The sequence below is a fragment of the Mustelus asterias genome, chromosome 14 (genome assembly GCF_964213995.1).
Source record: "Mustelus asterias chromosome 14, sMusAst1.hap1.1, whole genome shotgun sequence".
NCBI lineage: Eukaryota > Metazoa > Chordata > Chondrichthyes > Carcharhiniformes > Triakidae > Mustelus > Mustelus asterias.
In genome coordinates, this window is record NC_135814.1 from 40,476,288 (window position 1) to 40,498,233 (window position 21,946).

The following is a 21,946-nucleotide window of genomic DNA, read 5'->3' on the forward strand; positions in this document are numbered from 1 at the left end:
GGCAATCTTTGATACTGAAACAAATCTGTGTATGTTACAATTATCGGAAATTTATGTGACTTCTTGTCCACATTCATCTGCAAATAAGCCTGACTCAGGTCAATTTTGGTGAAATTTGGCCTCCCACCCAATCCCGTAAACTGGTCTTCAGTGTGAGGTACTGTTCCCCACATATAACATATGGTGACCTTGAAATCCCCGCAAATCCTTACAGATCCATCCACCTTGATGACTAGAATAATAGACATGGCCCATTCACTGATGCTGAAAGGTTCCAGGATGCCAGTCTTCACCAGACACTCCAGGTCAGCCTCCACCTTCAGCCTAAGAGTGTATGGGCAATAGTTCCCAACCTTTTATAAATCATGACACACCTCTATACTATAAGAACAATTTGAGGCACTCCTATTTTCTCTGAACTGCCCCCTAGCAAAATATTTTTTTGGGGTGATTTTCAGCCCCCGTTTGCCGTCAGAGAGAACAGTGGCGCAGGCAGATTCGGGAAACGCCAGTTTTCATGTTTTACTTTGCATGTGAGGGTGCCAAAAATCTGATTTCCACCATACTAATGCTGAGCACTGATAGCTTCAGTTCCAGCTATCACAAAACCTGGGCCACTAACTTGGAAAAATGTAAACAATACAAATGTGAAGTATAAAAAGGCAATCTTGATTTCCTTAAAAACGTGGCTTACAAATTATTTATCCAGTTCGTATAAGATTTAATATTTTGAAACAGTCATCAACATGAATGTTGACTGTTTCTCTCCACAGATGCTGCCTGATTGAGTTTTCCTAGCATTTTTTTCTTATGTTCAATTTCCAGCATCTGCAGTATTTTGCCTTTGTATTAATATTTTTGAGTACTAATACCTCAGGTAGAAAAATGAGGTATGAGCAAAAAGCCGTAACATAATTAAAAAAGGAAGAGGAGAAAGCTGCAGTGCAGGACAGCATAAGGCTAATCTAATATATAGGCATTAACATAATTATAGATACAAGTTATTGGCATGGTTTTAATATTGTGATTTTCAGAACAGCACATGCCATTTTCTACCTCTGTCTCTCTCACACCTCCCAGGGTTCTGCACCCTTTTCGAGTTTTTGCTTTTTCACTTATCATGGCTAATCCCCTAACCTACACATCTTGGGACACTAAAGCTGCAATTTTACCATGGCCAATCCACCTAACCTGCACATCTTTGCACTGTGGAAGAAATTGGAGCACCTGGAGGAAACCCACTTAGGAACCTAAGTCAATTCAGAGAGTGATATGATGTTACTGCATCGGACATGCCTGTTGTGTTATGGACAAGGTCAAAGACAAGATTTGATAATGTGGACAGATTTCCTTCCCTAAAGAGCACCAGTTTCATGGGCACTTTAATACTGAAACTAGCTTTCAGTTCCAGCTGCTATGGCAGGATTTGGACCCCTGCCCACAGCATTTGCCTGAGTGATATTGTATTGTGTGACATAACAAAAATCAATCTGAAAAACAAATCAACATTGCCTATTTATTGATATTTGCTCTGAAATAAGGTTGTAATTGATATTGCAGTATTTCTTGTTTTCCTTTAAGAATACAACCACAAGTAGAATGGAATAATTGCAGAAATCCTCTTTACGGCACTAAATACAGCTATTTATCAACTAATTTGGAATACTAAAAACAAAAAGATTACAAACAAATTAGATAGAAAAATGAAAGCCTCCAAAAATCTAGCACTATTTTTAAAGTGGAAACCATGTGACAATCTTTGTTCTTTGCAATTAATTTAACTAAGTTGCATGCATTGGGGAAAAATCAAAGTTTTGCAGGTTCATAGAAATATAAAACATCAATCTTAGTTTCCCTTCTTGTCTTTAAATGCCTTCACAGATAGTGATTCACCATGTAGACAGATCACCTTTTAGTTTAAATCATTCAGAATAGACTGACTCCTTCCCCAAAAGCTGAAGAAAATGAACATCAACATCATGTACATCTCAAATTAATTTGTACTCAAAATTTCTAATGTGTACTTAAAAGCACATGGTCAAGTGGTGACTGCAAATTTTCTGGCTTGAAGAACTCCTTGAGGGAATCGTCTAAAATTAATGATTGTGCATTACATCATTGACAGTACTAGAAATGTTGTGGCAGAAAATCAAAGGAGATTATACATGTACAATTTCATATGTACAATACTCATAATTTAAAAAAGAAATAACATTACTGTAAAAACAATGAAACACTATCACAGTATTTTGTATATAAATTATGAAGCATACAAAAGTCATATAACTAATTATACTTTAGAACGTATTGTACATAATGCAAGATTGGCATGTCAAACTGTACATATATCTTCAGAAATCTAAAGCAAAACTAGCATCATATGACACAATTAAGAACGCAGAGCTGCTCGAGCTTTGTCTAGAATATCTTTCCTCATTTTTGGATAATTGGGATGTGCTCCCAATACCTGCAAAAGGAAAACAAGACACCTTACCAGTTTGAATATTTTAAATATTTACACAATATTAAAATTATTGAATCTTCCGACTTCTGGTTGTTGTGACTTGGTAACACTTTGAAAGTATTAGAGAACAGCTACACTCAATATGCAACGGTATGATGCTTGCTTCTAGTTTCATTAGGGAATGTAACTAACTATAGCATTTGTTACCATTATTTCCAATTAGCAACACTAATCCTTCTATTTGCTCCTCCCACACTTGTGTGACACTAATGAATCATCCACATCAACCTGCAATTTAATTTTGTCTGTCACCAAGTCAGGTAAATTTATTAATTTGTCTAAAATTTTACATTTCTTCCCTTCTTGGTGCATACCTTTTCTTGCAGCTGCAATTTTTATTCAAGTCTATAGTTTCACTCAACAGAATACTGTAATGTGATCTACTGTGTGTATTTTTAGCGTCCAGTGCTTTTCCAAAGAGTCTGTAATTCTTCCCAACTTTGACAGGTGCTGTTCACCCTGTTCTTCATGCTCCATTAATATACTCCATGCTGGGGAACTCCTGATGTGTTTTGGTCTGTCAGCCCACCCTGCTCATCTCTTCAGGCCCCAATCCCTTGGGCTTTGTTCAGGTGAAACTCTGTTACTATATAACCCATTCCTAGTTTTGCTCTTTGAAAACCCATGGCCCATATCTTAATACCTTTGAATTGCTTGCATTGAACTGGCCTTTGACTTATAAAATGGGAATATAATTGCAGACATTAGGGATTTATTTTAAGATTCAAGCAATGTACTTACAAAGGGTCACCAATGCTGCAGCAAATTAATAGAACGCAAAGGCAAGACACAGCATTAAATCAGAAGTTGCCCACTGCACAATGAGTTTATTAATTTGGTTGTGACTGCTGCTCCATTGAGATATTAATTCTCAGTACATGTTGGTCTGTCTGCTATTTGATGAATTTATTGATTCACTATTGTTGAAGGCTCCATTCATTCACAGGTACACTATATACACTATATGCTCATGAATTGGTCGCCTCTGCAAACTGGGTGACCTTTTCGAGGAACAGCATCATTCAGTCCTCAAACGTGACCCTGACCTTCAGTCATCTGTCATTTTCATTCTCCACCTTGAAACTATTTCCTGAGCTAAGAAAAACGAGGTAAAATGCAACCAACTTCACACAATCGCACACATTTGTCTTGGCCCATGTTCACACCAGTACAGATGTCAGAGTAAGACAGGCTTATCGGATTTTTTATGAAAGATGAAACAATAGCCAACTCTGACCTTTCTATCCTTGGCCTGCTGCAGTGCTCCCAACACAAGAACAAGAAACAGCACCCTGGAGTGGGAAATCTTGCGAGAGGGTCCTTGGCATGTTTCGTGGCAGTGTAAATATAGGACACGATTATTCCCCCCCCACCTCCTCCCACCAACTGTTTAAATGAAAGGCCACATTTCCTACTGTTGAGCATTGGGAACCAAATTTTAATAAATTTGGATCTCAATATAGTGGCCACATGCCAGAATCATATCCCCACGTCAAATGTAAATCGAATGCCAGCATGATTGCAGAACGGCGTGATTTATAACTTGTTGTCTGTGTGGAGTTTGCACGTTCTCTCTGTGTCTGCGTGGGTTTCCTCCGGGTGCTCCGGTTTCCTCCCACATTCTGAAAGACCTGCTGGTTAGGTGCATCGACCCGAACAGGCGCCGGACTGTGGTGACTCGGGGAATTTCACAGTAACTTCATTGCAGTGTTAATGTAAGCCTTACTTGTGACTAATAAATAAACTTTACTTTTTTACTTTACTGAACATTGGGCTTCCAAGTGGTGGCAAGGACTCTACAGCATGCACAGAGGGACCTTAAGAGGCAGCCGCAGGTAATGACTTGAACAAGAACGGTCCTTAGCAAACAAATAGCTACCATTGCATCTCTGTTTGATACTGCAGTGAGGAGACCGTCAAGAAGATGGAACCTGGTAATCTCGCTTTCTCTCTAATCGCTTATAGACAGGAGAGAAGACAGAGAAGAATGAGATAGCAGCACTTGGCTTGCCAAAGGCAGGTGCAGAACCCTCCAACAGCAAGGGGTGACAGGGCCTTCTCCTCACAGAGGATGAACCTCCAGAGAGCTGTCACTCGTAGGTTCATCAGTAGGTGTAAAGGGTAAAACCTCAGATTGCTGATTGTAACTGATCTGACTCGCATTTTGAAAGCAAGATCAAACACTGAATTTAAAAACATTACCTTATGACAAATGTCAATAGCATCAACATATCGTTTTGCCTTCAAATAGTTAAAGGCCAGCTTGTACCCTGTAAAATGAAAAGTGTCATTCATTTTCTGAGCTGGTATTACAAATCCTTGCATTTAGGAATTTATGATAATATCTGTTCATGGCTTGTACCAATAATTTTAATTTTACCTATTGTTGGATTTGTCTGGTTGCAATACTTCCAAGCCAACTCATAATTAATGGCTGCATCCTTATAAGATTGTTCTTTTTCCATAATATATCCCATATATTCATAAGCCTTGCAACAGGACTAAGAAAACAAACATCTGTTAATAGATTGAAGAGCCATAAACCAATTACACAAATTTCTCCAGGCCTGCAATATTTCAACTACCGTTTGTTGAAGTGACCTTGTTTTTTTTGACACTAAGTAAATGAGCGTGGTACATCTTTAGAAATCATCTTGTGTGTGTGGGTGGGTGTTTGTTGCTATTACATTTGGATGTTGTGAAAAATAAACATTTATCCTTTCTTTTGACTTAAACTTATCAGAATATCTGTTTTGTGCCTATTCTTAAAAGTCACACCATTCTAGTGGTCAAATTGCTTCTTCTCAAAAATACATCTTGCTGCACTTAGTGGAGAGGTGGGAAATAGGGAAAATTATCCCACATCTCTCTCCTGTCTGTCACAGCATACTCACCACGAGTGGTGAGGCAGACGGAGAGGATTGTTTGCCTGTTATGAGCCCGGCTGATTTTCATTGGTTCCACTGATTTCAGGCAGTTTCTATAACAGACGCTGCCAGATTCCTATTCATGCAGTAAAGACAAAATATTCCTCCAGTGCCACTTTTGAGTTCTAACAGTAATGTTCAACTTGCTCAAACTATGTTTCACTGCATTATGTTTCAAAAAAATGACTATAAACACAAACTGTAATGCATGTCTAAGTTCATTATCAATTTCTAAGTAGCTCACAATGTAGGAATCATTAACTGTTTTTACCTTATTGTGCCGTAGACACCGTTTAAGAAGTTCAACTGCCATATCAAATTTTCCAGACTGAATATAAACATCAGCTAGAAGCAACCAACTTTTTTCCAACTCTTCTGCATCAATTGCATTCCAGTTTAATTTTGCAATGCGTTTTAGCTGATTTCTTGCACGAGGTGTTTGCTTTAAAATCATGTATGCTGTGGCCATTCCAAATAGTGCGGGAATGTGGTCCTTCTGCATTAATATCAAGAATAAGTGGGTGCCAAATATTAGTTCATATAAATACATTGCAGTTCTCCTTTGTAAGGACTGAACTGCACTCAGATAAATGAAGTTTGAGTATGATGAATTTGCAAAAGAGTTAATTTTTTTACATATTTATTTGCTCAGCATTATTATTCAGAATTTGCTTCCTTGGACTTTGATAATTTTTTAAAAAATGAGGGTAGGTGAGCTGTGGGCTTTCAAGGGCAAGCTGCTCCAATCTATAAGAGGAGCAATGCATCAAATAAATAGCGAACATAGATTCAGGAAAAGAAGATTCTGATGGACCGAAGTCCTTGACATCCTGAGAAAACGACAACCCAAGTAGACTGTGGAATAACCTATGACATAATCTTCTGAAAAGCATTTTACAAAATTCTATATAAAATATATTATTTAAGCTCAAAGCTTTGGGGAAATCAAGGTAAATCATCAAAGTGTAAAGAAATTAATTGAAAGATGGATAACAATGGGAAGGGACATAGGAACAGGAATAAACCACTTAACCATTCAACAAGACCGTGGCTGATCTCGGACCTGTGATCTCCATATACCTGTTTTTGCCCTGTATGCTTTAAGAGCTTTGGTTTACAAAAAAATATCAACCTTGGATTTCAAATTAAGAATTGCCATTTGCAGGAGTTCCAAATTACTACCACTCTCCACATTTATATATTCTAGCACTTCACAGCTGCAAACAAGGGACCTATTAAACTCCTACCATGGTCTTAAATCCCTTTCTTAGTTCTATCCATAAAGTATCCGCTGCTTGGTCCCATTTTATCTTTTATTTTTGAAGTTATTTTATCTTTATACCTGTTATGTCAGGGAAGAGGTAAGCAGTAAGAATGATGTCTCAGGGCTTGGGTGCATAAATAAATACAATTCATAATATGCATCAATGACTTGGATTTTGAAGCTCAATACACAATAGTCATATGTTCATTTGATTTTTTTTTCCTTTATTCTTTCATGGGATGAGGACATCGTTGTCTGGACCAGCATTCACTGCCCTTTCCTAATTGCCCTTGAACTGAACTTGGCTTGCTAGGTCATTTCTGAGGGCATTTAAGAGTCAACCACATGGGGGTCACATGTAGGCGAGACCCAGATAAGGTTGGCAAATTTCCTTCCCTAAAGGACATTAGTAAACCAGATGGTTTTTTATGACAATAAACAATGGTTTCATGGTATTTCAGATATTTACTGAATTCAAATTTCACTATTTGCTGTGATGGGATTCGAACCCTGGTACCCAGAGCATTACCGTGGGTCTCTGGCTTACTAGTCCAGTGACAATACCAGTGTGTCACTTTCTCCCCCTTAATATTAATGATCAACTAGGAGAAACAGTAGAATTGGGCAAAATATTACAAGGTGAATTAAAGTGAGGTTATTCACTTTGGAAGCAAAAACGAGAAGGCAGATTACTACCTGAATGGCTGTAAATTGGGAGAGGGGAGTGCTCAGCAGGATCTGGGTGTCCTTTTGCACCAGTCACTGAAGGTAAGCATGTAGGTGCAGCAGGTGGTAAAGAAGGCAAATGGTATGTTGACCTTCATTGTGAGAGGTTTCGAGTACAGGAGCAGGGATGTGTTGTTGCAATTATACAGAGCCTTGGCGAGGCCATACCTAGAGTATTTTGTGCAGTTTTGGTCTCCTTTTCTGAGGAAGGATGTTTTTGCTCTCGAGGGAGTGCAATGAAGGTTTACCAGGCTGACTCCAGGAATGGCGAGACTGATGTGTGAGGAGAGATTGACTAGGTTAGGACTGTTTTTGCTGGAGTTCAGCTGAATGAGGGGGGATCTCACAGAGACTTATAAAATTCTAACAGGACTAGACAGGGTAGATGCAGGGAGAATGTTTCCAATGGTGGGAGTGTCCAGAACCAGGGGTCACAATTTGAGGATTTGGGGTAGACCATTGAGGACGGAGATGAGAAGACATTTCTTCACCCAAAGAGTGGTGAGTCTGTGGAATTCATTACCACAGGAAGTAGTTGATGCCAAAACATTGAATGTATTCAAGAGGTGGCTAGATATAGCACTTGGGGTGAATGGGATCAAAGGTTATGGAGAGAAAGCAGGACTAGGCTATTGAGTTGGATGATCAGCCATGATTGTGATGAATGGCAGAGCAGGCTCGAACGGCCAAATGGCCTCCTCCTGCTCCTATCTTCTATGTTTCTATGAATGATATAAAGGGTAGGATTTTCACCCTGACATGGGTATGGGAATGGAGGTGGGCGAGTACCGAATTTCACACCTCAGTCGGCATGCCAGTGTCCAGCATAACCCAGCACCCGAGCCAGAACATTTCTGAGGAAAGTTATTGACCTGAAATATTAATCCTGTTCCTCTCCACAGATGCTATCCAAGCTGCTGAGTTTTTCAAGTTTTTCCGTTCTTATTCCTCACAACTCAGGCCTGGCCACCAGCAGTAAAAGGTCAAAAGCTGACTGACAATGAAGCTGCAAGCTTCATTATCATATATTAAAGTGAAAGCTGGCTTCTGGGATCAGGTTGTTTGCCTGTCCACCTTCCTGTTTCAGTTAAAGGTGGATTTGGGGCAAGAAGCAGATTTTGCTGACTTTAACCCACTCATTTTCCTCTGAAAATCCACCTCAATATCACAGGTTAATGATATGAACCATGTAAATTAAGTTTAGGAGTGATATGAAGTACTTCACACAAAATGTGGTCAATACGCAGATTGGATTTGCGGTACAGTAACAAAGTAATGAAGGTAAAGATCCTGATTCAATGAATTCAGATGAACTGAAAAGCTTTTCCCATCCATAATTGTGATTTATATAAGACTAACCTCAGCTGTTGCTATTTCAGTGAAGACACTGAGAGCTCGTTCCACATTTGCTTTATGCTTTGTTGCCATGAGGCAGCAGCTTTCCATTATGCGCAACTGAACATGGCCTTGAATAGTCTGAGGTTTTAGTTCTTTCAGGAGTTTCTCTGCTGTCATCACAGCCAACTGCTCTGACTCTTGCTTTTCAGTTGAGTTTCTATGAGCAATAGAAGCATGTAACAAAAACACCAAAAGATTTTTATTTGATTTTGATCAGTACTGACCAAGTATTCGCATTTCCTATTATGAAATTACACTGTATTCAGAAACAAATACAAGATAGCTTTGCATGCAATTGCAACAATTGTGCAAAGTATCCAAACATAGTGAATCCCAATAAGTTACATTGGTCAGCCAGTATTCTGCCAGCACAGGTTACCAGTGACTTGGTACTCTAAATCCTATGCTGCAAAAAATTAGACAGTGCAAGGGAAAACGGAGTAAAACTACAGTATTTTTTCCCACACGCCCAACCTGAGCCTAGGAAAAGTTAATTTCATCCTGTTAAAGAGTTTAGTCTTAGAACAGGGGTAACCATGATAAAGCAAAAGGTTTGATACAAAAATTGACAGATTACAAAGAATCAATAATGATGATAAAATAAAACTGAATATGCAATTTAGAGGAAATTAAAATTTAGTTTTATCCCTATCACGTAAACACACAAGACAAATATTTAGCAGCAATATGCTCTCACCGCACATCTCCATCCAGGTTCTCAAACACTTCACCTCCTATAGTATCATTATCTGGATTCATGCAGATCTCAATCATGTTATAAATTGCATTTTGCCCCCAATCACTGTCCTTGCGAGCCTTATTGAAGTGTCGGAGTGCATCATTTGGCTCCCCAGTGTACCTAGAGAAAATTAATCACAACAAACATCACTTCTTTGTGACAAAATATTTCTGTTACCAACCTGTGTGTGGCTATTCTGTCCACATGTCAGAGTTCCCTGAGGCAACATGAAGATCATGGGCTGAGAATGAGGGAGTCCATTTAGCTCATTCACACCACCATGGCTCTGAGTGCACTGAGAGAGTGGCTAATTGCACAGAGATATGCGGCAGCACTCAAGGTGGATGCAGGAACAGCATACTGACATACAGAGAATGAATGATACACTCTATAGCATGGATGGGTCTATGGCACTAATGGAACAGAGATGCTTAGAGTGAATATCAGTTGTGCCCCAGCTCAAGGTCCCCTCCACTGGTACAGAGCCCCATCCAAAGATGAAGACAGTTACCGAAGAGGATGCGGGTGTCACCCCCACAGCATACCATTACCATCATTGGCCTTTCTGGCTCAGGGACCATCTGTGTAGCAAGGCCCAGTGACTAAAACTATCCCTGCATTTAAGCCAATGCAGTGGCCTTCAGGCAGCTCAACAACGAGGATAACTGCAAAAGGCACCCTAGTCAAAAAAGGCACGTGTGAGCAGGCTGCCTCCACCTAATCAGTGGCCACAAGGGGAGTTGTGCATAGAAGTAGCAGAGCATGGAGGCCATCCTATCCGTCAGAACACCGAGTGGTTTACTAGGATTTATTTCACTTGTTCATGTGCATTTTGCTATTTTTATTAACGCTGTAAATAGTGACACCCTAGACATGTGAGCTTCCATTCTTTAATGGAAAAACCTGAAAAGACGGAAGAAGTGGTGAAGAGAAGCAATGGTCTTTGAATGGGGATGGGGAGACCGTTGGACAGATGAAAACCATGCATTTGGGGTATGAGTTGATCTAATCAAAGTTTTGTTTTCAATGGAAGTTCTTTGACAAACAGATCTGGTTGCCCCCTAGAATCCATTCACAAGGTTTTGTTGATGTCATGAAGAAATGTGGTACAGAGACTGTCAGATGAAGATGATTCGGGCTAGTGTACTTAGGCATGAAGCTCTTGTTATTGCAGACCAGCTGAATGTTGAGGGAATGGAAGTCCTCCCTGTTAATTAATCTCACTGCTTACTCAACTCAGAACACTCAGCACCTTGGTTAGTCATTGGGGTGTAATTGATGATACCTTGCACCTGCGGGAATCCAGCAATGGACATGAATACTATGTCCTATGCACCTGTGAGGCACCATTCATTTGAAATTCTATGTACTTCCCTGGTTTCACAAATAGGGTATCAATAACTTACGAGGTGTTATGCAATGTAATGCAAATACTTATGAGACATCACCAAGGTCCACTATCAATCATTGGAAAGAGCCAGAGGTGAAGGTGTTCAGGATAACAGTGACTGGCTGGGCATGGCAAGCAGTACTCCAAGGTCTGAAGACTTCAAGGGAGGCATAATTCTCAGTGACTATCTGCCTAGATGGACAGTCTCCTGTTGGACTGATCTTCTGACTTGTCCCAAGTAGTTTCATCTTCAGGGTACAGCTAATGTTGAGGATATGACCTTTGTTACATCCCTACCCCTCATTCCTCTCCTCTGCTCATGCCTGGGGCTCTGCATATGCTCTGTGGATGGTGATCCTCAGTGCTACTTTACTCTAACTTCCACTACCTCAATCGCATGTCAAGCTATTGCCTTATTGCATTCAGCTGACTCATAGTGCTTACAAACCCACCTCTCTCCCAGAGGGTCACAACACTCTCAACTGACTGAGCACACACAGACCATCTTTTCCGCTAACTCTGCTCACCTGATGGAACCACCATGCCCCTCTTAGCCATTCACCCTCTTATGGACCCAAACAACTGTGTGGATCAGCTATGATTGGCTCCCCTCTGTGTTGCCCCCCTCTTCCACCTGAACTATTTCTGGTTCATCATTTCACATATGTATCCACACCAAAATTCCAAACTGGCCTTTGACAGGCTAAAAACAAGGCCGTTCGCAAGATCAACTGGCCTATTACTCAAATCTGGCAGCTTTCAGCATTCCTCCCTTCTGAGCAACATCTTTGGCAATCAGAACAGTAACATCAAACTGACACGATAGCCAGCAGCGCTAATTTTCACATCACACACCCCCACATGCACCCTCATCAAGGGTAAAATGCCTGCCCAGAGAAACTATTCCCTCTGTTCGGAAAATCCAGAAGAAGGAGCTAGAATCTTGAAAGTATTGCTTGGCTATTTGTAGAAAAAGAGACAAGAAAAAGAGACGACAATTTTTCACTAAAAGGGTCATGGAAATCTGCACCATCCCATCCCCCCTCCAATAACTCCTTCACTCCTGAACGTTGAAATGAACCTGGAGTTTGTTCCAAAACAGCAGCCCTACAATTAGGCTTTTATTCCTATATTTTTCTATTTTACCAAGGAGGTAATCATAACTAAATATTTACTGTGCTCAGATGCATAAAATGAGGACTAGTATCTGAACTTGTTTCATCCTCCACTCAGGAAAATGAAGTTCTTACTGCTTCCTTAACTGGACACAGGCCAGATAAAATTTGGGATCTTCCTGGCTTAATGTGGTATATTAGTTCACTGAACTACTCGTACTTAATTATATTTTTATAATTGTCATAACTATAGGACAACTTACCAGAGGTACAATCCTTTGCAATAATTAAAACCAGGCTCAGAAGTTGGTCTTGAAGTGTGTTTTTCAGCCATGTCAAGGAATCTGGGAACTTCTTCCAATTTTCCAGCTCGCCTCAACAAATCGATCAAACGTGCTAATGTCATAAAATTATCTAAACAAAAAAGAACTGTATCAATGCTATCACAGTTTTAGATTTACTGGCTATTTTCTCATTCAAAATAATTGGACATTAGCGATTTTGAATTGTACTCAGAACAAACACGACAGCCTGATCAAACAAGAAATAGTTAAAAAGCAGGATGCTAAGTTGATTTCAAACAATAGCCAATTTATTTATATTGTGTTATTCTGGAAAATACAGAGAATCCTGTTGATGTCAAACCTGCTTGATTAAGGAAAATAGCTTGTAAAGCTCGGGACACAAGTACTAGAAAGTCAATCAGTCAGGTAGCAAGAGGCTGAAAGTGGACAAACTAGACAGGGCAAATTTGTGATCTTACATTAAGTAAAGAGCCCCCTACAATGGTCTAGCATTTCTATGCTCTTTATTTGTGTAATAGGACATGAACAGAAATTACACTGGTTGCCCTAAAGGTTTCTTTATCATACTAACGGATTGTATGGCCAACTGTGGAATAACGCAGTTTATCTAACAAATCAAGTGCTGCTACCTTGCCTTGAGTTAACTTGATCCACCTTATGAGAGGTCAAATGAGTTCCCTTGTCTCAGACACTGGTCTATAACAGAAGGGAGTCTCATTGTTATACTCCCAAACCTGCTACTAATCCTTTAAATAAAGGCAAGAAGGTGGTATTAAACCATTTATTGGAACAGCAGGCTCCATTGTATCAGATTAAATATTGGCAGACCCAAATTATTAATAGGCATGTAGTGCATATATTGCTCAATTGTGAAATGAAATGCAGAGCTTCTTCAAATAAGCTGCTTGTTATCCCCATCTCCTCGGTGAAACTCACACATTAGCTGGTTAGAAAAATGATATTTTTTATTCTTCTGTTTGCAGAATAGCTAAATACTGACAAGCTTTAAGTTACTAATCCAAATATTTTGCTGCATGATTGTAAGATAGCCTACTTACAAAATGTTAGCAATGTAAAACAATAAACAGCCAAGTTTACCTGGTTTGCGTTCTAAAAGTTGTTGGAAGTGAAATACAGCTTGGTCATAATCCTGCTTTCTGAACATCAGATCAGCCATCATCTATAACAACACATCAATATAACTCTAATTAGAATAAATATTACACAGAATTTGCCAAAATAACAGTGGATAAGATTTGTTTTCAAAAATTACGAAATATATTTACCAACAATCTTTTCCAATATTAACAAAACTTAGATTTATTTCTAGAGAATAATGAGGCAACAAGCCATTGCAGGGCATTATCTCTGATTGCTGGGATCTTCTATCTTTTATCTGGTGTAAACCCACAAAAATCACAAGGACACTAATGCCTAAGATGGTTTTGACATCTGACATCAAGGTATTATGTTATATGTGCCTCACTATATTTTTATACTATGCAGGAGAAATTGCTAAGAATTGTCTTGGTTGGTCAGATAATTCAGGATGTTTCTTTGCAAAATTAAGATCATGGTTTTGAGACTAATATCCTCAATCTTCAGTTTTCTGTCCTGTATTTTTGCTTAATTTGAGTTCTTTCAGTAACTTTTGTGCACTAAGTTCTAATACATACAAATTGGTGCCTGGAAATTTGAAAAATGCATCTCAAATGCATCATAACTTTACGGATAACAAATAATTGTTAGCTCATTGCTTTGTTGTCTGAATTCTTTCATAATTGGCAAGAATATAGGAACATAGGAGCAGGAGTAGGCCATTTAGTCCATTGAGCCTGCTCCGTCATTCAACACAACCATAGCTGATCACCCACTTCAATGCCTTTTTCCACACTATCCCCATATCCCTTTACGTCACTGGTATTTAGAAATCTGTCAATCTCTGCTTTAAATATACTCAATGACAGAGCTTCCACAGCCCTCTGGGGTAGAGAATTTCAAAGATTCACAACGCTTTGAGTAAAAAACAAATTCTTCATCTCAGTCCTAAGTGGCTTCCCCCTTATTTTGAAATTGTGTCCCCTGGTCTAGATTTTCCATGATGTGGTGTTGTTAAAACTCTTACTAGATTTCCCAACTAGGGAAATATCTTATCTGCAACTACCCTGTCAAGTATTTGGTAGGTTTGAATGAGATCACCTCTCATTCTTCAAAACGCTAGAGAATGTAGGCCCATTTTGCCTAATCTCTCTTCATAGGACAGTCTGCCCATCCTGGGAACAAGTCTAGTGAACCTTTGTTGCACTCTCTCGATAGCATTAATATCATTCCCAAGATTAGAGGGCTGAACTGCACATAGTACTCCAAGTGTCTAACCTAGTTTGGCCACACTAGGTTCTGTAAAATTGAAGCAAGACTCTGCTACTTCTGTTCTCAAATCCCCTTGGCATAAACGTACTCAATGACTGAGCTTCCACAGCTCTCTGAGGTAGAGAATTTCAAAGATTAATAACCCTTTGAGTAAAAAACAAATTCCTCATCTCAGTCCCAAAAATGTGCACGTTAGTTGATTGGCTATGATAAATTGCCCCTTGGTGTCAGGGGGATTAGCAGGTTAAATATGTGGGGTTACAGGGCTAGGGCCAAGGTGGGATTGTTGTCGGTGCAGGCTTGATGGGTTGAATGGCCTCTTTCTGCACTGTAGTGATTCTATGATTCAATGAAGGCTAACATACCACTAGGCTTCCTAATTTTTTGCTGTACTTGTATATTAGCTTTGAATGCCTTATTGACAAGGACACTCAGATCCTTTTCTACATCTACACTTTCTAATCTTTTAACATTTAAGAAAAACTCTGCACATCTGTTCCTCCTACCAAAATAGGTAACCTCACATTTTTCCACATTATATTCCATCTGCCATGGTCTTGCCCACTCATTAAAATCTGTCCAAAATCCCCTTGAAGCCGCTTTGCATCTTCCTCACAACACACATTCCCACTTAGCTTTGTGAACTTTTTCTGCCTGTTAACCAATCCTTAATGCATGCCAGTGTATTACTTCTTTTCCCAAGTACCTTAATTTTGCTAATCCGCCGCCTCCTGTGAGGGACTATATCAAAAGCCTTCAGGAAATCAAAGTATAATCCAAGTATACTATGCCCACCAACTCTCCTTAATCAATGCCGTTAGTAAGATCCTCAAAAAACTCCAACAGGTTCGTCAAATATGATTTCCTATTCAGAAATCCATGTTGACTATGCCCAATCAGATTACCAAGTGTCAATTTATCAGATCCTTTAGAATAGATTCTAGCATTTCTCCTACTACTGATGTAAGGCTAGCAGGTCTGTAACTCCCTGTTTTCTCTCTCCCTCCCTTCTTAAATAGTGGTTGACATTTTCTACCTTCCAATCTTCAGAAACAGTTACGGAATCAATAGAATTTTGGAAGGTGATCACCAATGTATCCACTATCTTTTTCAATACTCTGGGATGTAGAATATCAGGTCCTCAGGTCTTATCAATCTTCAGTTCCATTAATTTCTCCAATACAACTTTCTTACTAATACTAATTTCCATCAATTCCTCATTCTCCCTAGTCTCTTGGATGTCTAATTGTGGGAGATTTCTTGTATTTTCCTCAGTGAAGACAGATACAAAGTTATCAGTTAGAAAGGGTTAATTTGTTCATTTAGTAGCGTGTGCATTCCTGATGGGAATAACGGAGAGCGCTAACATACTCTGAACTGATTTATGTAATGGTGCTTGGTGTATTGAATTTTGGCATCATTAATTCCCCTGCATAAACTAGATGGTAAACCCCAGATTATTTCTTGATGAAGAGTTAAACTGAAGGGGTTAAGGTTTTGTTGGCGTCCTTATTGAATATTCTCATCAAGGGATCATCTCAGAGTTTTTACAATGCCATCGTATAATTGTAAACAGCCAGAATTGGTACTGCCTCACGTAGAGGGCATTCCTTTCTCATTTCTTCACCACTAAATCAAATAAAAGGGGAGTCCTGAAAGGTAACCTTTGGCCCACAAAATGCGTGACAACAAGACTAAATAAGCACTCGAGTTTTCATTACATAAGCGAATGACAAACTTCCAAAATTTAAAAAGGTTACCAGCAACAGCACTAATGCCTCAATTACCTATTGCGTTTCGGTTTTATTTCTACTAACCATGGTAGCTGCGTCATTATCTTGGTCACTTTTCAGCAGAACTGCACATTGATGCTGACAGGCATTAATATCATCCTGGGCAAGATACAACTGCGCAAGCTCTAGCATCACCTGCACAGTAAACAATAAAAATACATCATGATGTTACACTGCAAGATATTTGTTGGTATATAATGATATATTATTCCACAACTATAGAAGACTACTGACTCATTTGGGTGTGTGGGCAAACAATGTTACCATTCTTTTATAGTAAATTGTTTTTTGAATATAGAAGAATATTCCAAGGTTTTAAATTCGAGGTAATGGCGTTCTGTCACCTTCACAGCATGTATTAGACATGTAGACTGATAAATATAAGTGACATTTAGTTTTTAAAAAATATATATATCGCAAAAATAATAATCAACGATGCCAGTGAAACATATCAGTGTACACACAATTTTTAAAAAATCTTCTGTTAAGATTGTTGTATTGTACCATGAAAATTACAAAATGATGTGGCTTTGGGGAATTAGCTACATATCAAAATATGAATTTTTGGAAAAAAAATTATTTTGAAAGTTGTTGCCTGTCTTTTGACAGTTTTTCTTTAAACAACATCAAACAGAAAGGATTTAATTTCAGACTGCATGTGCCCGGATTCAAATTCCCCTATGAGCTGAAAGATCCCATATTCTCAAATTACCAACTTTTTCATTTTGGAGATGGTGAGATTACTGACAGATTCCCTGAAATTTTGGTTTTAAATCCCACACCTACAAAGCAAAACGAAAGAACAAGTAACAGATGGCACAATGGAGGAAGGTCAAACTGATATTTGCCCCCCCCAACTCCAGCCACCACAAAACACACTTCCCCCTCACCACTGACCCCCCATTCCCTTACCTCACCCCCTCCGCAGCATTCCATCGGAACCGCTCTTTTCATGACAACCTGATCCACTCCTCCATCAACACCAAACCCTCATCCCCTCCCACAGCACCTTCTCATGCAATTACAGTAAGTACAACACCTGCCCCTTTACCTCCATCCTCCTCACTGGCCCTAAATATTGTCTTCAGGGAAAGCAACTTTTCACTTGCACCTCTCTCAATTTTGACTACTGCATTCACTGTTCTCAATATAATCTGCTGTATATCGGGAACACTAAGCGCAGGCTGACTGACTTCGCTCAGTCCACAAGCATGACTCCAACCTTCCTGTTTCTTGCCACTTCAACTCAGCCTCTTGCTCCCATGCCCACATGTCTGTCCTTGGCCTGCTGCAATGTTCCAGAGAAGCCCAACACAAACTGGAGGAACAACACCTCAGCAGGAATTCTCCCATCCCGCCCGCCACTTGGATTCTTGTGGGCGGGGGACAGGCCATGTAAAGGCTCATTGAAGTCGGGTGGGAAGCTCCGGTTTTCAGGCGAGCATGGCCGGAGAATCCCACCCCTTATCTTCCAATTAGGCACATTGCAGTCTTCTGGACTCAACAATAAGTTCAACAACTTTGCTTTCAGTGAGCACTGGCCTTTTTTCTCCTATTAACACATCATGCTATCTTAGTGTCCTGCCACTATCAGCACCTTCTATAGTTCTTAACACTGCCATAACACTTCCTCTGTCTTGTGCCTGAAACACCTTTGTACAACCTCTCTTAGTTCACACCTATTTTGCTCCACCTGCTTCATCCCCTCTCTAAAAGTGTAAAATCCATCACATTTCTCCCTCTCTTTAACTCTGAAGCAGTCATATGGACTTGAAACATTCATTCTCTTTTTCTCTCCATAGATGCTGCCAGATCTGCTGTGTTTATCCAGCATTTTCTGCTTTTATTTCACTTTGTGATGTTGCCCTGGAATAAACAGAAATGGAATGCTTTCACAGGCACAGTTCATCTTATATATTGAAAATTACTTTGTAGTACTTCATTTTAGTATTATCAGGTAGAATATTTAACAATGTTTACGCAAGCTTTCCAAGTTTCTCTGAAGCAGTCTCCAATATCACAATTTTCACATTCCAGGATATCTATCCAAACATACACATCTTTCCCTTGTGAAATGGAGACATAGTTCAGAATTTTTTGAAGTCACCACATACAATAACTTAGCAACTGCACAACTAACCTTATGATCATTCTCATAATAGACAAGTGCCTCTTTGTAGAACTTAATTGCTTTTTCATAGTCTCGCTGGTCTGTGGCATGCTTTGCTATTTCAGCACATATCTCTGCTGCAAGTTGCTTCTGAGTAGGGACTGCATCAGTCTGTTCTAGTTGAACTCGTTTTAACACCTGGGCCTGGACCTCCCGTGCCTGTTCAGAAAATGGCAAGAACAAAAAAAAATGAGTGGAAGTTGTCAGATTTTAAAATGGCAGAAATTAAAATTGGAACGTACATGTGACACTTTAAATACGCACAAAAACATTCACATTTTAGTTGCTTAGCATATGACTTATCAAACCTATGATGTGAGACAACAATTTTTTAAAAAACACACAAATGACTTTAAACTTTAGCTTCCTGAAAACATGGATTCACTTGAATATTACATTTGGAAATCATTGCAATTTGAAGCAGATTTTTAGCAGTCACCATTTTTCCAAAATCATTTTATTAAGCATGCTGTCAAGCAGAGCAAATTAAACAAATGTAATAATAAGAAACAATAAGGAAGTGTAAATAATAATGACCTGCAATTCTTAACAAGTATTCAGTTTTTAAGAGAGACTCTTTAGTTTCTATAACATTTATGAAACCAAATTAAGGAACATGTATTCTAACATTCTTACGTAACAAGCTATAGAACTGCAGGGTTAAAAAAAAAAATCAGAGGAACGGCAAAGAAAATTCCAAAATACCACCGAGATCCAGAATAGCAAAAATTCCAAATAAAATGTATGGATATGAGAAATACCAATTTAAATTCCATGCAGGCTAACTATTTGTTGCAGATGGGTTTATGATGTATTTTAATAAAAATGGGAAATAGGTTAAAGTGGTCTGGAACACTGTACAATGTCTGACTAATGGGAAATTTTCAGGGATATCAGCAAAACAGAACAATGATGGAGAGGCAGGAAATTATGAATTGGTTGAAAGTGAGATGAGAGATTTAATTCACAAACTAAAGTATTTTCAAACTTAGTTAAGCTAAGAAGAAGACAAACACCAGGGTCTGATGGGGTACATCGAAGGACCTTGAGGAATATTGGAAAAGTCGTAATTGAGGTCTCAGAAATTACATTTCAAGATTGTATGTACAATGTGTGCCACAAGGCTAGAGAGTGGCCAATTCACAATAATTTTCACAAACAGAAACAAAGAGAATACAGGCCAATCAATTTAACAGCTTTGAGAGGAAACAAAACTGGATTTTTTACAGATGATTTTATAGAAATTTGAGAGAGAAAATAATTAGAAGCAGTGAATACATTTTTCAGAAAGGAAGCCTGCGTTTGACAGTCACGAACGAGTTATTTGAGAAGGTGACAGGTACGATGAATTGGGATGGGGTGGGGGAAGGAGGACACAGTATATATGGCGTATGTTCAAATTCTTGGACAAAGCACCACACTGGAGACTGTTGGAAAAGATTTAAGGGTTTGGAATTTTGGAAAGGAAAGCTACATGGAAGTATAATTCCCAATTTTTACTGTTTTACTTTAAAAACAGAGGCACTGGACAGAGTTCAATAATAGCACCAAGTTTGAAAATCAACAATGAAGATACAGTGAAGAAAAACAAATGAATTAAGAAAAATGGCAGAAGAAAAACACAAGATATTTTTAAACTCATGAAAATAATTAAAGCATTAAATGTCCCAAACCTTTACTTTGCTACCAGAAAATGATAAATAGAGTACATGACTAAAGCCTCAAGTTACTTTAGCTGTTATGATATGAATGAATGCTATCAAGCACATAAATTCTGAATTGAATTATATTTATAAAATAAATGGAGAAATTCCTGACTGAACAGAAAGTAAATGAATACTGACCATGTACCACAATATGAGTAGGTAAAAACTAGGTTATATATATGAATATAAACCTTGATCGCTTAAATCAATTTTTGTCACTTTTGATTACATTATACACTCGTCAGGTCTGACAAATGCTTTTTAAGCATGCTAGATTTGATAGTTCTGTTTAAAATCATTTAGTGTTTTGTTAAAAATAAAGCAAAACTGTTCCCTCTGGTAGGAGGGTTAGCCCTGGAAGATGTAAGATCGTTTGCAAACAGACCAGAGGGCAGGTGAGGAGTAATCACTTTTTGCATCAAGTTACTGTGATCTGGAATGCACTGCCTGAAAGATTGGTGGTGAAAGCAGGTTCAGTAATTACTTCCAAATGTGCATGATATATATTTGAGAAGTATAAGGAAAGAACAAGGGAGACAAATGGATAGCTTCTCCCAAAACAGGCAGAGTGGGTCAACTGGACAAAGAACAATACAGCACAGGAACAGGCCCTTCGGCCCTCCAAGCCTGCGCCACTCATGTGCTCATTAGACCATTCTTTTGTATCCCTCCATTCCCAGTCTGTTCATGTGGCTATCTAGATTAGTCTCAAACGATCCCAGCGTGGCGGCCTCAATCACTTTGCTTGGCAGTGCATTTCAAGCCCCCACCACCATCTGTGTAAAATACGTCCCCCTGACATCTGTGTTGAACCTTGCCCCCCCTCACCTTGAACCCGTGACCCCTTGTGTTCGTCACCTCCGACCTGGGAAAAAGTTTCCCACTGTTCACCCTATCTATGCCCTTCATAATTTTATACACCTCTATTAGGTCACCTCTCATCCTCCGTCTTTCCAGGGAGAATAACCCCAGTTTACCCAATCTCTCCTCATAGCCAAGACCCTCTATACCAGGCAAAATCCTGGTAAACCTTCTCTGTACTCTCTCCAAAGCCTCCACGTCCTTCTGGTAGTGTGGCGAGCAGAATTGGACGCAGTATTCCAAATGTGGCCTAACCATTGTTCTATACAGCTGCAACATCATATGCCAACTTTTATATTCTATGCCCTATCCAATAAAGGCAAGCATGCCGTATGCCTTCTTCACCACTCTCTCCACCTGTGCTGCCACCTTTAAGGATCTGTGGACTTGTACACCCAGGTCCCTCTGTGTGTCTATACTCCTGATGGTTCTGCCATTTATTGTATAGCTCCCCCTTACATTAGATCTACCGAAATGCATCACTTCGCATTTATCTGGATTAAATTCCATCTGCCATTTCTCCGCCCAATGTTCCAGCCTATCTATATCCCGCTGTATTCTCTGACAATGTTCATCACTATCCCCAACTCCAGCAATCTTCGTGTCGTCCGCAAACTTACTGATCACACCAGTTACATCTTCCTCCAAATCATTTATA

General features: G+C 39.2%; 1 protein-coding gene across 3 annotated transcripts in view; it reads right to left on the reverse strand.

Annotated features, from left to right (window-relative positions):
* Window positions 1-1,503: 1,503 nt before the first annotated feature.
* ttc21b (tetratricopeptide repeat domain 21B) overlaps window positions 1,504-21,946 on the reverse strand; it is a 79,130-nt gene continuing 58,687 nt past the window's right edge. For all 3 annotated transcript variants that reach the window (XM_078228223.1, XM_078228222.1, XM_078228221.1), the window contains 10 exons: window positions 18,692-18,880; window positions 16,576-16,686; window positions 13,487-13,568; window positions 12,347-12,497; window positions 9,537-9,698; window positions 8,801-8,996; window positions 5,723-5,947; window positions 4,905-5,025; window positions 4,727-4,794; window positions 1,504-2,467 (listed from right to left, as the gene is read on the reverse strand). In XM_078228223.1, coding sequence (XP_078084349.1) covers window positions 2,390-2,467; window positions 4,727-4,794; window positions 4,905-5,025; window positions 5,723-5,947; window positions 8,801-8,996; window positions 9,537-9,698; window positions 12,347-12,497; window positions 13,487-13,568; window positions 16,576-16,686; window positions 18,692-18,880 — 1,383 coding nt within the window. In that variant the 3' untranslated portion in view covers window positions 1,504-2,389. The remainder of the gene's footprint in view (window positions 2,468-4,726; window positions 4,795-4,904; window positions 5,026-5,722; window positions 5,948-8,800; window positions 8,997-9,536; window positions 9,699-12,346; window positions 12,498-13,486; window positions 13,569-16,575; window positions 16,687-18,691; window positions 18,881-21,946) is intronic.